General features: G+C 42.6%; 3 protein-coding genes across 6 annotated transcripts; 2 read left to right on the forward strand and 1 right to left on the reverse strand.

The window, feature by feature from the left end:
- Positions 1–1,727: 1,727 nt before the first annotated feature.
- LOC310772744 (transmembrane protein 151B-like) lies at positions 1,728–3,863 on the forward strand (the record flags this gene model as incomplete). The annotated part of the gene is made up of 2 exons (XM_083632652.1): positions 1,728–1,805; positions 2,454–3,863. The coding sequence occupies 2 exons, from the start codon at positions 1,728–1,730 to the stop codon at positions 3,861–3,863; spliced, it is 1,488 nt and encodes a 495-aa protein (XP_083488778.1).
- Positions 3,864–9,359: 5,496 nt separating this feature from the next.
- Positions 9,360–12,119, forward strand: mtres1 (mitochondrial transcription rescue factor 1; the record flags this gene model as incomplete). 4 transcript variants are annotated; one of them, XM_083633652.1, is made up of 4 exons in its annotated part: positions 9,360–9,569; positions 10,358–10,793; positions 11,337–11,409; positions 11,562–12,119. In XM_083633652.1, the coding sequence occupies 3 exons, from the start codon at positions 10,372–10,374 to the stop codon at positions 11,742–11,744; spliced, it is 678 nt and encodes a 225-aa protein (XP_083489778.1). In that variant the 3' UTR covers positions 11,745–12,119. The 4 variants fall into 4 exon arrangements, with proteins under 4 accessions (XP_083489778.1, XP_083489780.1, XP_083489779.1 ...); XM_083633654.1 differs by having other exon boundaries at positions 11,337–11,401; XM_083633653.1 differs by having other exon boundaries at positions 9,367–9,488.
- A 729-nt stretch (positions 12,120–12,848) lies between these two features.
- bend3 (BEN domain containing 3) lies at positions 12,849–15,958 on the reverse strand. Its single transcript, XM_083633757.1, has 2 exons — positions 15,790–15,958; positions 12,849–15,556 (listed from the first exon to the last, which is right to left on the reverse strand). The coding sequence occupies exons 1-2, from the start codon at positions 15,844–15,846 to the stop codon at positions 13,310–13,312; spliced, it is 2,304 nt and encodes a 767-aa protein (XP_083489883.1). The 5' UTR covers positions 15,847–15,958; the 3' UTR covers positions 12,849–13,309.
- Positions 15,959–16,852: the final 894 nt, after the last annotated feature.

The raw sequence follows: 16,852 nt of genomic DNA on the forward strand, positions 1-16,852 counted from the left end.
GGGTGAAAGACTCTTCCCTCCTAACAATTCAGAAACATTAAAACACAACATCCTCACTCTTTATCAAATGGGTAAGACTGACTGTCCTCCTCCAACAACAACAACAACAACAACAACAACAACAACAACAACAACAACAACAACAACAACAACAAAGCTTGCAAGCCAACAACTTGGAGTCCCGTCTTGTATTAATCTGTGAGACTTTGAATTGGTTTCTGAAAGTTTTTTTTTTGTATTTTTCTTTTGTAAGTACAATTGTGACCTGACATGTTATATAGGCTATTATGATATTATTGCTGGAGGGTCTCTTGCATGACACATATCTGAACAATCTTGAAGCTGTGTGTTGTTTTGTAATGTTTTTTTTATGAGAAGTAATGCTCTGTTTATACTATATTGAATGTTGTTGTGGTCACAATTATTTCTAATCCATAACCAGATATCCAGACAAGATGTGAACCTTTCTGTGCTAATGGCTCCATTCCATCAGACTCAGTTAATGTTTGATACAGTGGTTTGGTTTCCGGGAACAAGTGTTGCCTTTGCCTTGTCCATTACATTTATGGACTCCTTACAATAATTTTTGAGAATTGTTTTTCAAATATTATAACATAAATATTACCATACTCTGTGTAGCTGTATGAATATATATTTTATTTTGACACATTTGCATTAAAATGATTAAAATTTTGTAGTTTTTAACTCCTTTCTTTGTTGGCTTCATACATTCTGCAGTCCATAGTGTATCACTCGACCCACACACTGGACCTGCAGGACTACTACAATTTACACCTACTTAACGTTTTATAGAACCTTGTGTTACTTCATATAAGAAGACTTGTGTAGAGCTGAAGTCTCTCTCTCTCTCACACACACACGCACGCACGCACGCACACGCACACACACACACACACACACACACACACACACACACACACACACACACACACACACACAGTTCCACTGATAGTGATTGGCACTTGAAGTTACTTAATTATATTATTGATGTGAATTTCAAAGGAGTCTCCTCTCTCTCACCTTTCTCAAAACCTCAAAACACACTGGGGAATGGAATGTGAGGAAAGGGTCCTTTAAGAGGGTGAAACAGCATCATGCTTTTCTGAAAGCATATTTGATTTTATTATTTTTATTGATGTAATGATCACCTAGTGCCTTTTATAAATGTCTAATCCTCCCCAATGGTATCACTAGTTTTTATTTTGGTATTCTTATAGTATCCTCCTAAAACTCGTTATGGGATTACTGCAGCCATTTGAAGTGATGGATTCATCGCTCAGCACCATGGACAGCGACCTGCCAGCCAGCACTCCATAGAGCAGTAAGCACAAGCAGTAAGCACAATTACCTCCTGCATACTGATGAGCAGCCTACAGCGCAGGCCGCCAGGGGCAGGGCATGCTCGTGTTGTAGTGACGAGTCGACCAGCTAATACAGCCTAATCATCTACGATCATGTTACTGCGGCACTGACAGCTCCAGCGTGGTGTGGGGAGATGCGGACTCCCCTCCAAGTCCCGCCCGCTTTTTTCATTGCACCGACTGGAAAGATGCATGCGTCCACCTGCTAAACCTCGGGATGTTTTTAGGGTTGGGTGCATCCAAATGGTCGTAGATATAATGCAAGCGTGCCAAGCAGCTCGTCTTGGCTGAGGGACGCTGCAGAGCCAAAGGTACTCCACGCCCTATCATCATAATACCAGCACCATGTCCCCCCCGGCATCGGCTGCGATAGCCAGTGAAAGCAGTGCGACCACCGTCTTGGAGGAAGACACCAGAGAGGAGGTAGGCTATACTGTTGGTTTTCTGTCATCGTCTGCTAGAGCAAATGGGCTTCATTATGGCTTGTTTGTTAGATCTCGTGGCAGGGTGTGCAGGCTGTAACACACTGCAGAAGGGTTTCTCTATGGTCTTATATAATAAAAAAGACCCCCGTTATACTTTGAGGGGAAGATAGAAATGCTTTCATACATCAATCAATTCAGAATCAGTGTCTCCTAAGCTAGCCTACATGTGACTGGTAACCTGCCAGGGCCTTCTGAGGGCTCAGGGCTTCTTAACCTGCCTTTGTCGTTTGCTGTAGTGGGCCAATTGCATTGATTTCAACTTAATCTCTCTCCTCAGCACATAACCCTGCCAAAGCACTGTGCAGGAGAAGATCCATAGAAATGGCATGAAATCACTGCAAAGCTGGAAAAAGCAATTGCTTCCCAGCCACTTGTTTCTCATTTATCATCGAAAAAGGAGTGATTCATTTATGTTTGTTGTTGTTTTTGTTTGCCATATTCATATTCATATATTCATATGTTGTCATGCAGCAGCAGTTCAAGTGTACTGCGCTCCGTCCTGCTGCACATTGCATTCACTTTCACTGAATAGCTAAGAAATTATTCTCAATTCCCACCTGGTTTTGTGTGTGCTTTACCTCAACAGCAAAGGCCTCTGAAGCCATCTTTGAGCAAGTCACTATGCCGGGAGAGCTTCTGGAAATGCCTCCTGCTGTCCGTCCTCATGTATGGCTGCATGGGAGCCATGGTGTGGTGTCAGGTCACCAAGGTGACCCGCCTCACCTTTGACAGTGCCTTCAAAGGGAAATCCATGATGTACCATGACAGTCCCTGCTCTGATGGCTATATTTACATCCCCCTGGCCCTACTGGGCATGCTCTATCTGGTCTACCTTGTGGAGTGCTGGCACTGCCATGTCAAGAACGAGCTGCAGCACAAAGGGGACGTGGAGGGCATCTATGAGCGTACCCAAAGGATGCAGCAAGCTAAACCCTGCATCTGGTGGAAGGCCATCAGCTATCATTATGTTCGCCGAACTCGACAAGTCACACGCTATCGCAATGGAGACGCTTACACCAGTACCCAGGTTTACCATGAACGTGTCAACACCCACGTGGCAGAAGCTGAATTTGACCACAGTCATTGTGGCGTGAAGGATGTTTCAAAACAGCTGCTTGGCCTGGAGAAGTCGGCTCTTACAAAGTTGCGGTTCACCAAGTGCTTCAGCTTTGCCAATGTAGAGTCGGAGAATTCCTACCTCACTCAGCGGGCAAGGTTTTTCACTGACAACGAGGGCCTTGATGACTATATGGAAGCCCGGGAGGGCATGCACCTGAAAAACATTGACCTGAAGGAGTATGTCATGGTGCTCTCTGACCCAGATCACCACCCCTGGTATCTGTCCCACTATGTTTTCTGGCTTGCCTCATTCTTCACTTTCTCCTGGCCTCTGAGAGTCTTCACAGAGTATCGTACTGCATATGTCCACTATCGTGTCGAGAAGCTCTTTGGACACGATTACTTTCCAGTGACCCCTTGTGATGACCGGCCGTATTGCCGCCGTATCCCCCGCGTCAACACCATTGACAGCACAGAGCTGGAATGGCATATTCGATCCAACCAGCAGCTCGTTCCCAGCTACTCGGAGGCTGGCCTCATGGACCTGGCCCAGTGCCCCACTAGCTTCAGCGGCCTGCGTCAGAACTGTGAGCGCTGCCACAGAGCCATCAGCTGCTCGTCCGTCTTCTCCAGGAGCGCCCTCAGCATCTGTACCGGTGCCAGCTCCCGCATTCCCTTCAGCGGCAGCCGCTTCTCCCTGGCTCGCCGCTACGGCTCCCAGCGTAGCTGCTTCTGGAGGAGTGGCAGCCTGGAGGACCAGGAGAGTCCCAGTGAAAACACCCGCTGCCTGTCAGAGCGCCTCACCACAGACGACGAGGATCCCCCAGACTACCAGGACGCCCTTTGCTTTCCAGTGCTCATTGTCCACTGCAGCGAGAATTGTCACAACCACAGGTCCTTCCACAGAAATGGCTCCTGTGTGGAGACTTCTCTATGATTATGCAGTCACTGACAAAAACACAGTGGCATTTCTGTAGCATACAAAGAAACTGGACAGCAGATGCAGAGTGTAAAAACAAGGTCTCATGTGAGATGTAGGCCTACATGTATAGAACACAAACATGCTGCATTGTGATTCTGTTCTGTTAAGAAAAAATACCAGAGAAACACCAAGCAATAACAGAGTGATATGTGGGTGGAGAGCATAGTGAATGTGGTTTGGCTTGGCGTCCAATGGAAACTATGTAGACAAAAGCTGTTAAACATTATGTACATCTGAAACTGAAGCTGTAATTACCTCAAAAGACCTCTTCAAGGACCACGGAGCAGATGGGCAGGTGTAAATCTACAGAACATATTTCACTCATACATTGGACTCTCCGTAACTCAAACAAAAAGGTGGAGCTGCTCTGAGAAACTTTTATCATTCTCCGACAAACATTTTTAGGACTTTTCCACAAATTTGTTGAAATGTAGTTGGAAAGGTTGCGGCTCGCCAACTTCTATTTACAGCAATAACTGTGAAAATGAATACGATAATCTCAATAGAAGGAGCAAGATGAAGAACATAGTGCTATACATTCAAACCATCAAAAAATATTGCATTTATGCATATCACAATGAGACATGGGTTAATATCGAACCCTTAAATATCTAAATGAAAAACCGACACTAGGATACTCTTACACTGTTCTAAATGATCAAGCTATGACATTCAATAGATTCAGGAGTATTTTCCTACATTTACCAGAATGACTTTTGACAACACTCATAGAATGGACTGAACAGCTGTGGATTTGACATGTACGTAGAGCGAGCGATTTATTCAAAACACACCATGTCTTGTGGCTGCATTGCATTCTGGTCTATTGAGGTGGTGAAATTGGTATTTCTTCCTCTTCTATGAATTTGACCCTGTTGAACATTGGTGCGAAGTGGCGGCTCTAGACAGAAGCCTTTGCTCTTTGATCCTGAAGGACTGACACCAAAACGTGACATTTACTGTTGATGTTTTAGATAATTGAAAGTTTTTCTACTGTTGAACTCCTTTGTATCTGTGCTGGAAATATGTTGACATGATGTGTTGACCAGTTATCCCTGCCTGGGAATAAGAAAATACATCACCAAACAACAAAAAGAGCCCAGGAATGCAAGGCACATTGCCAAGCTAATGTTTTTATAGTGGATTTTTCCTTTGACCTTTGATCAATTTGGCTTTTCTGACCCAGAAACTCAGAAGTTGCAAACACCAACACTGGTTTTGTGGTATTACTTTTATATTACCTTGAAAAACTAAACAAAAAATGTGTTTTTCCCCCCAATCAAGCATCCAATCAAGCAAGTACATTATTTTAGCTAGGTCTGATCATAGTGCTTTCAAGGGGTGCACTATGTACACAATATAAAGTGTGAATATCAAATACATTTAGTCTTAAATTTGACTTTTTTGCTACCTACTGCCATGACAAACCTGCCGGCAACTGTGGGACAAACACATGGACATGGCATTACATTAATTTCATAGTAAGGAAAGACAAGAACAGGTTTACATCAAATGTTACATCAAACAAGACATGAAATGGGGGATTTCATATTAATCACATCATTATCATCTGTCAAACAACCAAACTATGTGTGTATTTATTTAGCAGCAAAAAGACTCACATCAAATCTGTGCTCAAATTTGCATGATTTCCTACTGTTAAAACTGAATGTGACAAAGTCCACAAGAAGTCATACCTGAATGTAAACCACCAGCATATAATGCAGTATATGACCATTATGTATCTACACACTAAAGGAATGATGCTCCATTTTTAATCTGTAAAGTGGCTGTTTCACTATTCATTGTATATTGAATGTCTTCACATAGTGAGAGAGCACACCACACATTAACAAGCCACAATATTTCAAAAGCACTAGTGAGTTCGGTTGTTGATATTTGATTTTTGTATCTGGAGCTTGGCTCTTTGAATAGAGAGTTTACAGACAGCATATGCAAGGATGTAAATGCACTTAGGTTTACAGACAGACATACAAACTTTATAAGTCAGATTTTTATAACATCTAACGGAAACATATGCATCTTAGCAAATAACATCTTGTTCTTACATTTTTTTCAATAATGTAGTGATACCAGTATTATGCACTTGAAGTGACACTAGACATTATGAATCGTAGTCAAGCTGAATGTTGATGTAAATTCCAATATATTAATAAAGTATTAATGTAATGTGATGACACTGTTATTATGGACAATTGCACAACTGTTCAGACATACGCTACAATACATGACCACTGAAAGCTTACTTTCTTGTCAAATGTTAACATGTTCTTGTTGTCATAATAATCAAATGGGATGTGTAAATAGTTTGATTACCTTTTAAAATGTGTATTCACGTCTCTCTTATGCTGGAAAAAGAACATTTGCAATAAATGTCTGGGGTTAGAAAGCTCCCGCATACCGGTATAAATAAAAATGCACTCAGTTTGAATCCACAAACTGTCTGGAAAACGTGGGCGGGGAGAGCGAATTAATAATGTCCCCACCTCCTTCAACAACTATTGTTGATGTGCCCTTAAGCAAGGCACTCCACCCTCTACTGCTCCAACAATAAGTCTCTGTTGGTACTGGGGGGCTCCCAGGTGTGTAAATATAAAAATTAAAGGCAGGCCAGTGCCGTAAAAAATATGCGTGTTTAGCAAACCCCCCAAAATATATGTATATGTATATATGTATACATGTACAGTATGTAAGTATATATATATATGTGTGTGTGTGTGTGTGTGTGTGTGTGTGTGTGTGTGTGTGTGTGTGTGTGTGTGTGTGTGTGTGTGTGTGTGTGTGTGTGTGTGTGTGTGTGTGTGTGTGTGTGTGTATATGTGTGTGTATATATATATATATATATACATATATACATATATATATATATACATAAAATAATATTTTACCTGGGCACTTCACACAGACTACCCGAAGTAAAGACACCGGAGCACTCTTTTCCGTCTGCACGTTTTAATAGAAGGGGCTGACTGACGTTTCGACAGACAAGTCTGTCTTCCTCAGAGTCAGACTCTGAGGAAGACAGACTTGTCTGTCGAAACGTCAGTCAGCCCCTTCTATTAAAACGTGCAGACGGAAAAGAGTGCTCCGGTGTCTTTACTTCGGGTAGTCTGTGTGAAGTGCCCAGGTAAAATATTATTTTATGCATATTGTCCTCCACTGTTGAGCACCAGGACCCTTTTTATTCCGAACCTGGCTGAAGCGCGCTGGACTCTATTACTAATATATATATACATATTTGAAATTTTTGAATATATATATACACACACACACACACACACACACACACACACACACACACACACACACACATATATATATATATATATATATATATATATATATATATATATATATATATATATATATATATATATATATATAAGCAATATCACATGAGAGGGAGTGCTGTTGTTGGCTAATATCGTCACTGCTGTGATTCAGTCGTAGGCACGAGGCCGCAGGCCGAGTGCCGAAGATAATCACAGCCAGAGCCCCAGAGGTTAATGACCTTATAGGCTATACATCCCAGAGGCGAATGACCTTGAGTAGGCTATAAGCCCCAGAGGCAAATGACCTTGAGTAGGAAGCCCCAGAGGCTAATGACGCTAATTCATGCTTGGAAAATCGGCGTCAATCCTGAGTGATCGCTTCGGCGTGGTGTGAGCGTGGCTTCGGCAAGGTGTCAGCGTGGCACGCACGCGGGTGGTGTGAATGACTTCGCCTGTTAACAAGGACGCCTAAATTACTCCAGAATTTTGACAGGAAGGTAATTACTAAAACGCTGGCTACCCGGCTAAATAAACATTTGTCGTCTATTATTCATCCTGACCAGACAGGGTTCATTCCGAACAGGTTCTCTTTCGCCAATGTCAGACGCCTCCTCAACACCATATACGCAGATCACAATAAGACTAGCGGAGCAGCAATTTTATCACTTGATGCACAGAAAGCGTTTGATCAGGTTGAGTGGCCTTATATGTTCGAGTCACTGCACAGATTTGGGTTTGGCGATTCATTTATATCTTGGGTAAAGCTCATATATGATAGTCCAACATGTTCAGTCATAACCAATGGTGACAGGTCAACCACATTTCCACTACTTCGCTCGGTCCAGCAGGGTTGTCCTCTCTCGCCGGCCCTCTTCGCTGTCGCACTCGAGCCCCTTGCTCTAAAAATACGTAGTCACCCAAGCCTTGCAGGTCTGGAGGTCAGTGGTATTGAGACGCGTATCAGTTTGTATGCCGACGATGTGATATTATACCTACATAACTCGGAAAAATCGATCCCCCCTCTGTGTGACAGGTGTCGGGTGTCGGAGGGCACTCTGTCTCATGCCTTTTGGTCGTGCCCTTTACTGACCGGATTTTGGGCCAAAATATTTGATTGGTACTCTAAGGCCTACAAAATAACCCTTCAGCCAGAGGCAGAACTCGCCATCTTCGGCTGCTCGGAGTCCTCTCTGAACTTCCCTACAGCTGTGCAGCAGTCTCTGTCACAGGGGACAATTGTTGCCAAGAAACTCATTCTGCAGAAATGGAAGTCCCCCACTCCACCCTGTTTTCAGTTGTGGTTGGCGGACATGATCTCCATCATACGAATGGAGAGACTCAGGTTCTTGAGGACCAACTCACCTGGGAGATTTCAAACTATTTGGGACCCGTTTCTGGCCTACCTTGACGAGGTTAGGGGTGATGGGTGACTCGCCCGGCCGGTCTTCCTCCCTCGCGTGGGATCCCACTCATTTGTATATATGTATATATGTTTGCAAGCATAATTTATGTATATTTACAAGCTGTAACTGGTGGTACTAGTGTATGTATGTTTTTTCTTTCTTTTCTTTTACTGTATCTGTGTTTGTTTTTGGTTTGTTTTTCTGTGTTCTAAAAAATCTAAATTGCTAAATAAAAAAAAAAAAAAAAAAAAAACAAGGACGCCTAAATTAAACTTGTGGGTTCAGCGTAGGTACAGCTTAGGTTGAGCGTTGCTTCGGCGTACTGTGTGAACGGGGGCTAATGACCGGGGGCTAATGACCTTGAGTAGGCTATAAGCCGCAGAGGCTAATGACCTTGAGGCTATAAGCCCCAGAGGCAAATGACCTTGAGTATGAAGCCCCAGAGGCTAATGACCTTGAGTAAGCTATAAGCCCCAGAGGCTAATGATCATAACAAGTGCATCATAACATGGATGATAGTATTAACAAAAGGATAGAGTGACATGGTATATGCCATATCACAGTAAGAAACAATAACCCCTTCAATTTTGACTACTCTGTGTGGGGAACACTACTTTGACTGTAGTCTTGCCAGACTAGTATCTCCCTTTGACTGCCACCCACCAGTTGGGTCACATGTCGTCCCCCTCCAGTGCGTTAGGTGGCAGCACAGACACATCAGTTAGCACACAAACAGCACTGATAATAAGAGCAGATTGAAACGAAGAATTTAACCAACAGACTCACTTAACAGTGCACTTAACCAAGCAATATTTGCATGATTGAAACGGACTTCTTATTTTGCTGTTTTTAACGAGGTGAAACTGGCAATAGAGTCTGGTTTGGTGAGTACGCTCATGGATGGACATTATTGGTTGACGGTTAAGAAAACAGTGATTGCTAGCTGCTAGCTGGATCTGCTATAGGTAAGGGTGATCTGCTCACTAAAGTAAAGATCCAAAAGGTTTGTGATACATTTATGATTTTGCTGAATAAAGCGGCCACATAATAGAGTTAAAGGTTTAAACGTGACAGCGCTGCCTTTTAAATGTTTGGAGGTGGGGGTATTTTTTTATTTCTCATTTATTTACTACATGTCGGTGTCAAGCAACCCGGAAAACAATAACTTCCTGTGATAACTTTCAAAATAAAACATTGCAAGCATGATTTGCAACGACTTTTGGCGTAATGGTTATGCTCTTATCTTGAAGACAGAATCGCTGTACGTCCGGTGTTTTGCTCGTTATTCATCTAGCTAGCCGACTTGACGTGGCTAGTTACAGAAATCGAAATAAACAAAATAACATTAAACTATGTTTAGAGCACTCACTTAAACCGTTACAAAGTGCTTTAATCATCAAATAAATGCAAACATCAAACTCAAAATAAACTATATAAATAAAACTAAAAACACAGGGTAGCAAAACAGTAGGATAAAGGACATTCCATAAAACTATAAAAACAAAGTGGTGATTTCAAAGCTCTCCTCCAGAGCCTAGTAGGAGCCCTAATGGAGTGCATATTAAAATACAATTCAGGCTCTCATTGACATTATCCCACGGACACCCCCCCCCCCCCACCCAGTATATGTCACTTTAAAGGAGTTTTACTTTGCACTTTATCATTTATAATTTCCTTGTTTGTAATATGATGACTCACTATGGCTATTAAAATTAATCTTGAATAACGTCCTGCGATGTTTTTGTAATGACAGGGTGGAGAGCCAGCATGCAGAGTTTGTTGGTACAGGCACTCGCCCTGAGGCAGCTAGGAAGGCTGAGGCCCCGCCAGCTGCTGAATCCTGGATATGGACTGAGGCGGACTGAATGGTGCCCCAGAACCATACACACTCGCCAGCTTTGGGGCTGCTCGGCTTTCCCCACAGTGGGCTCTCACAGGCCCACTGTCCGTGGCAGAGACGCGGTCAGGAGTTGGTCTGTCCATCAGCTGAGGTTCAAAAGCAACAAGAAGAAAGCTGCTGCCAGGGCAACACAGAAGGAAGATGAGGACGAGCGAGACCCTGAGGACAGCGACTATGAAGACGAGGTTGAGGACCCCAATGTACCAAAGGATTACAAAGACTTGGAGAAATATGTGCAGTCCTTTCGCTGTGACGTCATCCTGAAAGCCGGTCTGGATATGGCACGCAAGTGAGTGTGACATGTCAGCTGCTCTCATAGGAGACCATGTTTTACTTAAACTGGCTCAACTTAAAGAGGCCGATAATGAGGTTGCCAATATTGGTCTTTTTGAAAAAATCTGATGTCAGCCAGTCAGTGTTGTCCACCTCCAATATGATGGATGTGATGCAGTTTGTTTGATTACATATTTATTATAGATTTGATTATCAGAAGCCATTTAACCTGAATTGAGTTTAGTGCAACATTTTGATCAGATTCGACAGGTACACACCAGGGGGGGGGACTGAATACTTAGCATTTTTGGAAATTACTTCATATGATCAAATTTGAAGATATTGAATATTGGCACAAAAAACGTCACTACTATGCCTTTAAAAACCCATATAGACTGTTGACAGAATTGTCAGTCCTGCTCATTTTTCCCCCTACCCTGTCCACAGCAAACACTGCAACAGGAAGCGAGCTGGGTTTCAATTTGGAATGTTTTTGTTGTCAAGTTAAAACCGTCTATTGGTCAAACCCAAAGAGACTAACCTCCCTTTGTCTTAACAGTAAAATTGAAGATGCGTTCTACAGCAACAAGCTCAGGCTAAATGGACAGAAACTCATCAAGAAAAGTAAATCTGTGAGTTGTATTTGACTACAAAATTATGTATTGCCTCTGTAACATTCTCACCTTGACGTCCTAGGTTGTTTACTGTGAGCTTTTCTGTTGCCTTCAGTGTGTTGTTTGTGTCTCAACTTAATTTGCTGTAATTTGTCTGGCTCTTCATCCAGGTGAAAGTTGGGGACACGTTAGACCTGGTGCTGTCAGAGAACCAAGAAACAAACACCGTTACTCTGATGAGGGTCATCCTCATGAAGGTGTTGGGTGAATCCAATGACGCAGAGAAGTACAAAGTTGCTCTAAGGCGCTGGAAAAGTGTCGAGCTCTCCAAGGAGGACGCCTTCAAGCCATGAATACGCATATGGCAATACTGACTGTAATACCACTGGACAGTGAAGGCAACACCCACGTTAAGAAATATATTCCAGAAAATGCACTGCATGTTGGTGAATGGTCTCAAAATAACTTTGATCTAGTCATTTTTGTGGACAGTTATGAAGGGTATAATGACTTGGTTACCAGTTATTAATGGTTATGGACATTCAACAGTTGGTACTTGGGATAAGGATTTTGAATCTTTACCTTTTCTTGCTAAACTCTGGGACTGCCCACATAAAGATGAACTTCGAGGGTTTAAAACTGTCCTGATGACTCGGCTGATGTACGTGCATATGCTGTTTTATTGCAACATGAGTTTTCATCTGACCTATAAACTTTTGTGTGTTGGCCATTCCCTTTCATCTTCACTGGCTCTATAATGCAGCAGAATGATAATTGGAAGCAATATTATTTCATGTGGTAAAACACCTAAGTTGGGCAGTGTTATTGATTTTTCAAAAGGGTTGCCTCACACCACTCCAGGCCTGCAGTAAAGGAACATGATGCAAAAACAGAATTCAAATATTTTCATCTTCAGTATTGAAACATTTCTGAGCATCTGAAAACACATGGCTGAGAAACACAACAGATGGTTAGGTCATTTTGTAAAGCCCTCAGATCAACATTTTCAAATGTTTTTCCATTGTCTTTATGTATAAACATTTATAAATAAATAGAAACCTTCAAGCAGAGCACACTTGTAAAATGTAATTTTCTGCCAAGATAAGTATTATAGGTGTTTTACCCATAATAGAAGTTAAGTCAAGATCTGAAGTCTGATCTGAAGTCAAGCACTTCAGATCAGAAGCCACAGTCAACTGCCAATGGTTTGCATAGTCCTGAGTAGGAGTAGAATAAGTATAAGTAGCATAAATAAATAAGCATAGTAAGTAAAATTGATATTTTGGCTCATGGTTAGATTTCCCCTAGCACCACCCACAGTAAATACACTAAAGATCCTCTAAGCTAAGGCACTGGTATACAAAAGTCCAACCATAATTATATGTATTACTGTGATTTTATTAGAAATAGGTTAACATGATCCATTGTCATGGTTAAATTGTCTTTATAATATAAACTTCTATAAGAAGGCTTAACATAAGCACATTGTTATTAAAACAGTGGTGGCACAATGCTACATCAGTAACTGCAATGGAAAGATATCACTTCATTGTGAGTCATTTCTATCCATGTAGCGAAAGTGTGAACTATGCTATTAGCTATCATTGTTATTGTTTTTAAGGCTACAACATTTATCAACAAAGTATGTTAGATAAGCTATGACAGTTTTGGCTTATAAATAGAAGCTTGTTTTGACTTTCTCCAACAATAATATTAATAAGACTACTTAAACTACATCTACTGCTGTAGTCAAAACATAAAATATGACCAAGAATACGTAGTACTGAAGAAACCCATAACAGCTTGGCTTCATCCTACACAGGACAGTTTGTAAAGGTTCAACAATCCGATTTCAGCTTATGTACTGTGCAATTACTTTCATGATAAGAAGTGAAGTCTCCTAACCATAGTATTGGGACTAGGACACAGTGCTTGATCTCTTGGCCTTCTTCAGAATGTCACACTTCTTGCGATTCGGGCGCCGGCAGCGTTCATCGATGCTCGGCACACATTCATAGTGCCACACCTCCTCCATCTTATCCACAGGATACACTGCCTCCACATAGTGACGTATCAGCCTGAGGCGCACTTGGTCCAGTTGCTTCTTGTTGCAGGCCCCTGAGTGGTTGTACTGAAGCCGCAGGTTCTCCTGGGTGAAGAGCTCAGGGAAGAGGCGCACCAAGAGGCGGGCAGCAAAGTTTCCAACAGATAGACTCTGCTGGACGATTTCCCGCACCTCTGTGTCAGAGAGCAGGTAGACAGAAGGTACGGGGAAGTCGGGTATGGACACAGTCAGTTCATCCAGGGGAATCTTGCAGAAGTCTTTGCTACTTTTCTCAGGGGGTAACGAGGGAATATCTGGATCCTCTCTCATGCTGTCTGGATTAAGTTGGTTCAGCTGGCAAAGAAAGTCCCCAACGTCTTGCTCTGACTCTTGACCGTAGACTTTGCGCTGCTGCAGGTAGGACCTCCTCTGTTCTGTGTCACGTCGTCTGCATCGCTCATCAAGTTTGCCCACAAATTCCAACATCCACACTCTGTCGTTCTTGGCCCGGGGGTAGAGCAACTGCACATAGTGGCGGATCAGGTTGACGCGAACAGGGTCGAGCTGTTTCTTCCCCAGGGAGCCGCTGCAGTTATAATGCTTCCGTGTGTTCTCATGGGTGAAGAGCTCGGGGAACATCAGCACCAACAGCCGAGAAGCAAAGTTCCCTATGGACAAGCTACAGTCATAGTTGTTCTTCAGCTGCTCCTTGGACAAGAGACACTCCTGGGGAACATTAAAGTCTGGTGGAGGAATCTCCAGATTGTCAAAATCCATAGGTGCAAGCAGTGACTTTTTGGACCTACGACTGGGCCTTTCGTAATCCCCCAAGTCAGGAACCTTGATGATAGAAACATCTTCAGGAAGGCTGGCCAGGTCGTAGCTCTCATCATTGATATGATCAGGTTCACTCCCATTGCTGTTACTGTGAGGACCCTCTAGTGCATCTTCCATACGCTGAATGCACACCTGGAGCCAGCTGTCCTCAGGCACATCGGGAAAATTTGCTTCCATATACTTCCTTATTATTACCATCTTGTCAGAGTCCAGAATCAGCTGCTCCACACTACTGAAACTGCTGGAGCCTTCTGGCATTTTTCCTTCTTCAAAAACCTCAGGGAAGAGGCGATGTATGAGAAAAATAACAAAGTCTTCAGGGGAGGAGAACTCATCCAGGTCCTCTGTGGCTTGAGTGTCAAAGGCAAGGTCTGACACAGCCAGGCTGTTGGGCTGGCTATGGAGAGAGACGTGCTCCTCTTGGCCCTCCTCATTGATGAAACGGCAGGTTTGAGCGTGCTCAGCCTTTATCCCAGCACCTGCTGGGACCGCCTGCTTCCTGTGCAGCCGAGCACTCTCCACATCCCTCTGGGCCCAGAAGCGATTAAAGAAGTCATTAATCTGAAGGAGGCACTCTTCCTGCCACACGCTGTTATTCTTGACCAAAGGGAAGCAGACCTCAACATAGTTACGTATCAGCTGCAGATGGAGAGAGTCCAGTGTTCTCTTGCTCGCCGTGCAGCCTTGGGAGCACTCCTTGGTCCTGAACAGCTCTGGAAAGAGGTGCACCAGCAACCGACAGCCAAGCTCCCCCGCACTGGACGTCTGCTCCATCAGCTGGTTTAATTCATCACTCGTCAGCAGATACTCTGGAGGCGGCTGGAACTCTGTCACCATCTCGGCTGGTTTGATCTGCTTCTTTATCCGCATGACTTCGAGGGACAGTAAGTCCACTTTGCTGTGCAACTGCGTCATGCTTGAGTTGAGGGTATTGAGGATGAAAAACATTTTCTCAATCAGCGGATAAAAGCTGGAGTCTGTTGACGAGGCTTGGCCCAATGAGCCCCCTGTGGTGGGAAAGGCCTCAAGTGGGCCATTTTCCTCCGGACTGAGGAGCTTGGGTGAGTGGATGCTGCTGTAGTGGAGCTGATGCTCTCCGCCTTGACTAGCCTGCTGCTCCAGACTCGGTGTGATCCTCTTCTCTGTGATCCTATGGGAGATGCTGAACAGAGGCTTTCTATAGGAGACTCTGGATTTCTCCTGGCCACAGTCCCTCTTCTCTCCAGTCTTGGTCAGACACAGCGGCTCACGTCGGCTGCTCTCCTCTATCAACTGCCGCCTGGTCTAAACAGAGTAAATAAATAACATTAAAATACATACAGAGAGTGCGAAAGACTTGGCCTACACTAGATATAATACAAGTAATAAAATATATACAGAAGCAATAAAAATATGTAACTGAAAACATGGCCAATTTACATCCAGACACATTGACATTGCCTATACATTATTTTAAGGTTCTGGTTAGATGACATGTTTGGCCCAAGTTGGGTTATATCTTGTTGAAATGCATTTACCTCGCATGAAACTCTGACTCTCTTGCTGCTGGTGGATTGGTTTGAGTCAGAGCCCATCTCTGCAGATGTCCGTTTACCAGCCTCAGTGGCCCCAGGAGATCCTCCAAGTCCTTCAGCTGGCTCACAAATTGCAAAGTCCTCCGTCTCCTCCTTAACGTCTTGGACATGTTTTTGCTCTGCAAATAGCAAAGTATACACACTATTTCCTTTGGTAATGCATTGACTACCTGCTTGAATTTTATTAATAGAGAATAATATTCACATGTGGAAATTAGTAAATATCACCTAAAACATAATGTAAAACAGGACTTGATGTTGTCAGACTTTTTTCTTATTCTCATAACATACCTTGATTTTGATATGCTTCTAGGTCGACCAAATAATTTCTGTTAATCTTAAAATTACAACAAATTTGAAGAAACCAATCTGGTTCACAATTATTAATGTGTTTTTGGGTGATTGAGGTGATGTGTTTCATTCCAGGCTTTGATTTGTGTGGATTTCTATTGCAATACAAAAAAATATATATAATTTGGAATAGAGTATTTAGTATTAGTAGTAGTATTAGTATTTATTTGATTTGCTGGGTTTGTAGAACTTGCCTTTCTCAAGCATTGCTTCATCTGAAATGACCCCATACTCAGAGGAATTCATATCCTAGAACAAAATCACAAACATTTAAGTCAACACATTTTGAATATGTTTATGTTATTACTATGTAAAATACGTTTGTATGTCTGCCTAAGTCAGCATATTGTAGATTTAGCTATTAGGATAGGACCTGATTATATATATATATATATATATATATATATATATATATATATATATATATATATATATATATATATATAATAGACTTGTAAAAGGGATTTGGAATTCGAACGGCTAATCAAATATTCACTGCTGTTTTTAAAACCTACAATTATTCACTGTAATAGTTTAACCAGTATACAGTAGACGTAATCATGCAGGGCTGGTACCAGTAGCATGTGATCTGCATCTGCTGCAGCGAAGTAGCCTACGTTAACTGCTCTGCAGCTTTAGTTTACTGGCAAAGACG

The sequence above is a fragment of the Poromitra crassiceps genome (genome assembly GCF_964638095.1).
Source record: "Poromitra crassiceps genome assembly, chromosome: 3".
Lineage (NCBI taxonomy): Eukaryota > Metazoa > Chordata > Actinopteri > Beryciformes > Melamphaidae > Poromitra > Poromitra crassiceps.